General features: G+C 35.1%; 1 protein-coding gene across 1 annotated transcript in view; it reads left to right on the top strand.

Annotated features, from left to right (window-relative positions):
• Positions 1 to 1580, top strand: part of PCDH10 (protocadherin 10) — a 58460-nt gene extending 56880 nt beyond the window's left edge. Inside the window, exon 5 of the mRNA XM_029940904.1 lies at positions 1102 to 1580. Within this exon, the coding sequence (XP_029796764.1) occupies positions 1102 to 1169 (68 nt within the window). The 3' untranslated portion in view covers positions 1170 to 1580. The remainder of the gene's footprint in view (positions 1 to 1101) is intronic.
• The last annotated feature ends 6506 nt before the right edge of the window (positions 1581 to 8086 follow it).

The following is an 8086-nucleotide window of genomic DNA, read 5'->3' as shown; positions in this document are numbered from 1 at the left end:
GTCACCCAGAAACCCCTGGGAACTAAAAATTTAAATGTGAGATATAAATAATGCTCCCGTTACATATCAATATGAGAATATAAACTATGGTATGGAATCTGTATTTTCCCAAATGTTACTATTACAATAATTTAATTTTCACTTTTGTAACAACTTTATCATTATCTTGAGATCTATCAAAATTTTAGATTAATAATGTTAAAACCAAATACATCCTATGTGTTGTTATATTTGATATATATTAGAATGATCAACTGTCTTTCAGGTTATGTCTTACATATGAAAACACAATTTGAAACCTGATAGTACATTTCTCTTATTACATTGGTTTATTCACCATATTATTCTAATTTGAATAGTGCCTGAAATTAGTGTCCAAATAGTACCAAGCAACTTGCAAGCTTTAGTACTTGAGGTCAATTTAATTACACTGTGCATGACAGAAACTAGGCCATTTGGGTATTGCCTTTGCCACCAGCAATTGACACCTGAGTGTTAATGAGCCGGTAATTAAGAGCTGGCACATACAGACACATTTTACTGTTTGGGACTAGGATAACCATATGCTCCATGACTTCGGTGCTAAGTATTTTGCTGGCTTCAGAATTTACACAATTATGTTTGTGAGGATTTTTTAAAATTTCTCTATGCCATGATTTAAAAAAAAGATAAAAAATGGTTACTTTAAACATTTAAGTAACTGTACTTGTCATTTTCAAGTTATGAAATATTCAAAAACTACTTATGTCATATTTGGAGAGCAAATTTTGGAAAAAATAAATTTTTGTAGTAGTGATTACTTTCTGTTAGAAACCATATTCCCAGGACTTCTATCTTGAAAAGTCTTTTCTCACCTAAGAAAAGCACCAGAAGTAACTTGAATTATATATATTCGTGAAGGTACATACAGAGGGTAGGCAGCCCCTGGGATGGCCCATAATGATTTCCATCTCGTGGTACCTACTTCCGAAGGTAGTTGAGGTATGGAGCCCGTTTCAATGAAGCAGAATGTGGCTCTGAGGTTAGGTTATCAAAAGGTGATGTTTTTCTTCTTGGGAAGCTTCTTATGAACTCTCTCGTTCTCTTCTGGATTGCTTGCAGAGATCTGGAGGCAGCTCTGTGGTGAGACCCACGCGGCACGCGATCAAGGCCTACCAACAAACACATGAGTGCGCTCAAGCAGACTCCCGTCCCTAGGCTGCATCTTCAGAGGAGACCAGAGGTCCTCCAGCAGCTGGAGTGCCCGGAGAGACCTGAGTCAGAGACAGCCAGTTAAAGTGCACTAAGAGTTTTGAATCATACGTATCTGGAATATATGGTCTGGAAGCAACAGATAACTAACACAACACGGAAGTGATAATCCTATTGTCTGACAGAGCAATATGAATTCTTGACTTTTTTCTGACGTGATGTGTATAATCAAACAATACGTATAATGTACATGTGTCATTTCTTCCTTCCTGTCCAATTTTCTGCTCTCCTTTCTTCTTCTTCTCCTCCCTACTTCACACAAAGTCCTCATCACTTTCTTGATTAATCTTCTATTGCTTAAAAAAAAAATAAAACTGTTCCCATCAGATGAAAAATGTATTAACTTTTGTGAATTTTAGTTGTGGGAATTACTTCTAATTTTCTTCTTTGAAAGCGTTTGCTTTCCCATCGAACCCTCTGTAGGACATAGAGCCTTTTATATGCAGATTGATATAATTATGCTTTGAAATAGCTTTGAATTCCCTGTAGCTTAAACTGAGAACATGAAAGGCCAAATGTTATATCGAACTGAAGGATATAAAAGTGCACGTACATCAATCCAAAATGAGATATAGAAATGAACAGCTCTTTACACAGTGCTGTCAGTTTTGACAGATTATTGAAGGACCTTTATAACTGCCGAGACTGCTTTGGGTAGCATGAAAACTCTGCCTGGGACAGCCTTATCAGTTTGTGTTTTTTATTCTTTCAATACCAAAAGGTGAGTAGATGTTAAGTGAAACAACAGAAACACTCTCTGACAAAAGCTTTAAGTCTCTTTCCCAAAGATGACATCCGACCCCAAATGGTAAAACATAGTGTGATGCGATGATGGAATCATCCACCCAATCTGTCACGCTAGAGATGGCAGCCTAGATGAGGAGGTTACATTTCAGGAAGTCGACAGAAAACCCACTTGGCAATCTTCACCTCCGGAGAGATCCAGTGACAGACAAGGGTCTCTTCTGCACAGGAGGGGAGTTTATTTTGCCAGTGACAGACACGTCAAGAGGATTTAAAGCGCCCACACTCATTCTTATAACTAGCAGGAAGATAAAAGCATAAAAGGAACCCAGTGTATTTTTCTGTGTTCAAAACCTGGAAATCAATACTATGTTTATTTAGGAGCAGAATCTAAAAAACCTAACTTTATGTTGAAAGAGTATGCACCGCTCATTTTTAATATCTCAACTGCTTTAAATAAAAGTACATCTTAGAAGTGTTCTTTGGATGAGCCATGAATAAAGATTTTTTTTCTGCTTAAAGGGCACATACTCTCTTGAAATTATAATCCAAATAGAAGAATGAAATATTCATCTCATCTGGTTTTGTCAGTAAAGAGAAATATGTCTCAAAAGTGAAGATGAAAATCACCTAAACTCTGGTGTTTCTAGCATGTGCAGAGATACTAAGTAAGTATAATTACAATCAAAACAAGAGGGGGGTAAAACTTTGGACAAAATATGCACTTTGATACTAATACTGACTCAGGCAGAATTGAGTAGATGATGAATATAGTACTCATGTGTTCAATACTGCTAAGGAACTGTACTATTTTGCATTTTGCAAAGTTTACCACTATTAATCTGCAAAATATATATGAAAAGAAATGATAACTTGAGCAATAGTTGAGAAAAACATAATCACTAATTATCTCAAGCACTATAATGCATATATATACATACATATAATACATGTAACTTAATGTATATATTAAATTGTACCACCCTTAACTTTGATACTATACAAAATATACAATGTGTAAGGAGCAGCATGATGCCTCTGAAATTATTTCAAACTGGATTCTTCTAGGTCTACTACTGAAAATCATGTGACCTAGGTAAATTTCTGAGGTTGATTTGGAGCCTCAAATTGGTTCTCATATCTAAATTACAGCCATGAATCAAATTTTAGTTGTAACTAATTTAACAAAAAACAATCCCGGGGTGCCTGAGTGGCTCAGGAGGTTAGGTGTCCTACTGTAGCTCAGGTCATGATTTCATGGTTTGTGATCTCAAGCCTTGTGTCAGGCTCTGTGCTGGCAGCCCAGAACCTGGAGCCTGCTTCTGATTCTGCATCTCCCTCCCTCTCTGCCCCTCCCTTGTTCTCTCTCTCTCTCTCAAAAATAAAAAATAAACATTAAACCAAAAAAAAAAAAACAATCTTCATTTTATAGAAAGAATCTTTTATGATCAGGAAAGATCTTTTATGATCTTTTATGATCATTGTATAAATTCATGTAAAATCCCCTGCTCAGTGGAAGTTTTGGGTTAGAATAAAAAACAAACTAAATTACTCCTGCAATACTGTGAAGGACCTACTAAATGGTTCTCGTTATTAATGATAAAGATAGTTATATTCTAAGTTATATTGGTGGGTGTTACAAATAATCTTTTCTTGATGAAGGTGATAAAAAACCATCTATACCATGAATTTTTATACAATTCCAAATTGTGGCACAAACCAAGATAAACATATGGACTAGCATTAAAATCAAAACTATTATGCTTTTAAAGTTACAGTGAAAGCTAATATTTATTAAATATTCCATCTATAATAAGTACTGTGCTATTCATCACATTTATTAAAAATTGATATTTTTAATCAATTTATGGATGATGAAACTATGAGAAGCATGTAAACTTGATTACTTCTTAATTATAAGGCTAGTGAGTATTGAAGCTTAAAAACAAGTTCTGACGGATGGATCTCTGCTATTAGCTACTTCAAATAATATGGAAGAATGGGGTGCCTGGGTGGTTCAGTCCGTTAGGCAGCCTACTTCAGCTCAAGTTATAACCTCACAGTTTGTGGGTTAGAGCTCTGCACTGGACTCTGTGCTGGCAGCTCAGAGACTGGAGCCTACCTCCCCATTTTGTGTGTGTGTCTCTCTATCTGCCTCTCCCCTGCTTGCTCTCTGTCTCTCTCAAAAAAAAATACAAATTAAAAAAATAATATGTGAAGAAGAAAAAATAAAATGAGGCAAGTAAGCATATTATTTTTCTTTAGAAATGCCCCAAATAGATATATGTCAAATTTTAAAGATAAACTAAGATGTGTTTACACATACACATACACATACATACATATATATCTACACATACATTTATATATATACACACATACATCTATATATATATGTATATTCCTCTCACATTTAAACCACATGTCCATGTGGTGTAAATATTAGAAATGACAAGAAGAGTAGCAGATTTAAATTATAGGTTGTATGCTTTTTCCTACATCTTAAAACTACAATAGTACATCTCACACTATACAGAGTCTGTATGCATGTGTGTCTGTGTGTGTATGAGTAAAACGAGGTAGGAACTTGATGATCACAATGTTAGATATAAATGAAATAGTATAGAATAAAGTTCAGTAGAATATGTTTCAGTAAAATGGGATTTAGAGATCTCCTTGTCCAAACTTTCCCGAAACATGTTACATGAACCTTCAGTTTTGCTTCATTGAAAGTAGGGGAACAGGGAAAAGTATAGGAATTTTCATTTTCATTTTTTGGGATGGCAGAGAGAGAGGCAGAGAGAATTCCAAGCATGTCCTGCACTGTCCACGTGGAACTAGATGTGGGGCTTAAACTTACAAACCCTCAGAGCATGACTTCTTATGAGCCAAAATCGAAAGTCAGATGCTTAACCAACTGAGCCACCCAGGAACCTCAGGAATTTCCATTTTCAAATAGATATTGAATGATGAAAAATTTATAATTCACCTTACCATATTAAAAGGCTCACAGGAGTCTTCAACTTAAAAAAGTCCTATTTAATGCTTTTTAGCCTCATATGTGTGTATGTATACAGACACATAAATACAGACCTGTATGTTATAAAATATATAGAATGTAATAAACATTTTACTTAGTGATCTAAAAGTATGTCTATCATCCTTCAGAAATGCTGTACAAATAGTGTTTTTTTGTTTAAAACCAGATTATTTGTAATTGATTTGCATGAAACCAAGGCTCATAAGAAGTTTTTAAGACACTGATAAATTATATTCATTACTTATTCTTAATTAAAAGGAATTGAAAGCACACTTTAGTGGAGAGAGGGGAATTAATATAAGCATTGGAGGAAATGATAATTTTTTGTAGCCTTTCTAATGGGAAACTTTTTCTAACATGATTTATCTAATTAATATTAGATGTGTGCAATTATCAGTAATACCAGATTATTTAACTACATTTTCAAGTTTGAATAGTTGATATAGTGTAAGTATACTTATATTTCCAATTCAAGAATGAAGGGAATATGAAAATTAGCACAAAATTTGATAAAACCTTTTTTCTGAAAAATCGTTTTTAGTAAATTTGATAATCTGACAGTATCTTCTATAGTTAGTTAAATTCATCAAATCAGGTATCACACAGTCTAAGCATTGCAATGTCATCTCATTTTAAACTATTTCCAATCCTTTCCTTTTCAAAATTAAATCATCACTACTCTTTCATACTTTTCCAAGCATGAAATCTACGCCTTTCTCACCCATACCTTTCAGTGGATAAGCTTGCTTCCTAATTCAGAGACCTAGTTTAGACATCAGAAAGGATCCTATAAGTTCTTCTAAATGACTCATGTTTCAACATCATCTGCATCCATGCTTACCTCTTAAAAGGAAAATTTTTGTCACTGTATTTGTCAAGACTTGTAAGCCACAGTGTCAACCTACACTGGTGTAAGAGAAAAGGATTACTTCCATTCAGGTAATGAAAGCTCTATGCATGGGTGTATTCAGGGATCCAAGTGAGAAAGAAGACCAATTCTTAAATTCCAAGGTTGATCTATTCACTGAGTCTTTTAATCTCATTTCTTCTTGCTTGCCTCATGGATATCTTGCTCCATCAATTATCTCCTCTTTTCCTTCTTCCTCTCCAGTAACATTCTGGGTTTGTCCCTCAGTATATAAACATGTTCAAGCTACCCTAAGATGAAAATACACTTTTACACAACATCTAGATTGATAGATGTATAGTCTGACACTTTCTCTCAATATATCCTAACTCAACCACTCAGATGTCCCTTCACCTCAAACCCTCATGTTTTTCAGGTCAATTTCTCAAAGTCAATACACCAGAAAAGTAAAGCCTCACTGTGGACCCTATAGAAATTGTCCTGGTACTACTGATTTACCTCTGCCACAAAAGTGATCAAGGTACTCTCCAAAGCTAGAGTCATACACTATTCAGTCTCTGAGAATCCTTGCTTTTCATGTTGTCTGTTCATTCTTTCAAAGCTTTTCTGGATTCACTTCCAACTGAAATGAGCCAAGGCCTCCTCGTACTAAAGGAATGACAGGCATAAGTTGCTTTATTGACTTTCACAAACAAGTACATTTTGTGTAAACTGAAGAATTGTTGCAAAGAACTCCATCAAGTCTTGGGGTGCCATTTTTCCTATGGCATTTATTCACTTCCTATCTCCGTGTCACATTTTAGTAATTCTTACAATCTTTCAAAAACCATTTATAGTTTTAATTGATTAATTAATTAATTAATTTATAGAAAGAGAGAGGGCATGAAGGAAGGACAAAGAGAGAGGAAGAAAGAGAATTTCAAGCAGACTCCATTGTTGACAGCACAGAGCCTGATGCAGGGCTCCATCCCATGATCTGTAAGATCATGACCTGAGCCAAAGTCAAGAGGCAGATGCTTAACTGACTGAGTCACCCAGGTGCCTTCCAAACTTTTTAGTTATTATTATATTTGTCATGGTGATCTATAATCAGTTATTTTTGTGAATGTTTGATCAGTAATTTTTGAGACTACCATTTTAATTGTTTTGAGGTAACATTAACAGTGCCCAGATAAAACAACAAAATTATTCAATAAATATGTGTTCTTACTACCTTACCAACTGGTAATCCCCCCACCTCTCTCCATCTCCCCAGGCCTCCCTATTTCCTGAGATACAACAATATTGAAATTAGGCCAATTATTAACCCCAAAATAGTGTTCAAGTGGAAGGAAGAGTTACATGGTTTTCATTTGAAATCATAGCTAAATGATTAAGTTTAGTGAGAAGGCATATTGAAAGCTGAGATCAGCCAAATTCTAAGCTTCCTGTGCCAAATAATTACCCAGTATGTGAATACAAAGAAAAGGTTCTTGAAGGAAATTAAAAGTGCTTCTCCAATGAACACATGAATGATAAGAAAGCAAAACAGCCTTATTGATGATTATGGAGAAAGTTTCAGTGGTCTGAATAGAAGATCAGAGCAGCCACAACATTCCCTTAAACCAAAGTCTAATCCAGAGAACGGCCTTAACTCCTTAAATTCTATGAAGGCTGAGAGGTGAGGAAGCTACAGAAGAAGAGTTTGAACCTAGCAGAGTTGGGTTTGTGAGTTTTAAGAAAAGAAGCTATATTTCCACAGCATAAAAGTGCAAAGTAAGCAGCTGATATAGTGGCTATAATGTTATCCAGACGAACTAGCTAAGATAAATAATACAGACGGCTATGTTAAACAACAGATTTTCAATGTAGATGAAACACCCTTCTATTGGTAGAAGATGCCACCTTGGGTCTTCATAGCCAGAAAGAAGTCAATAACTGGTTTCAAAGCATTAAAGGATAGGCTGACTCTCTTGCTAGAGGCTAGTGCAGATGGTGTCTTAAACTGAAACTGATGCTCATTTATCATTCTGAAAATCCTAGGGCCCTTCAGAATTATTCTAAATCTGCTCTGCTTGTGCTCCGTCAATGGAATAACAAAGCTTGGATGACAGCACATCCTTTTTATAAGATGGTTTACAGAATTTTTTCAGTCTCTGTTGAAATCTACTGCTCAGAAAAAAAAAGATTCCTTTCAAAATATG

Source organism: Suricata suricatta, chromosome 1 (genome assembly GCF_006229205.1).
Source record: "Suricata suricatta isolate VVHF042 chromosome 1, meerkat_22Aug2017_6uvM2_HiC, whole genome shotgun sequence".
In the NCBI taxonomy this organism is placed as follows: domain Eukaryota; kingdom Metazoa; phylum Chordata; class Mammalia; order Carnivora; family Herpestidae; genus Suricata; species Suricata suricatta.
The sequence above is the reverse complement of the archived record's forward strand: the minus strand, read 5'-3'. Positions and strand labels throughout refer to the sequence as shown.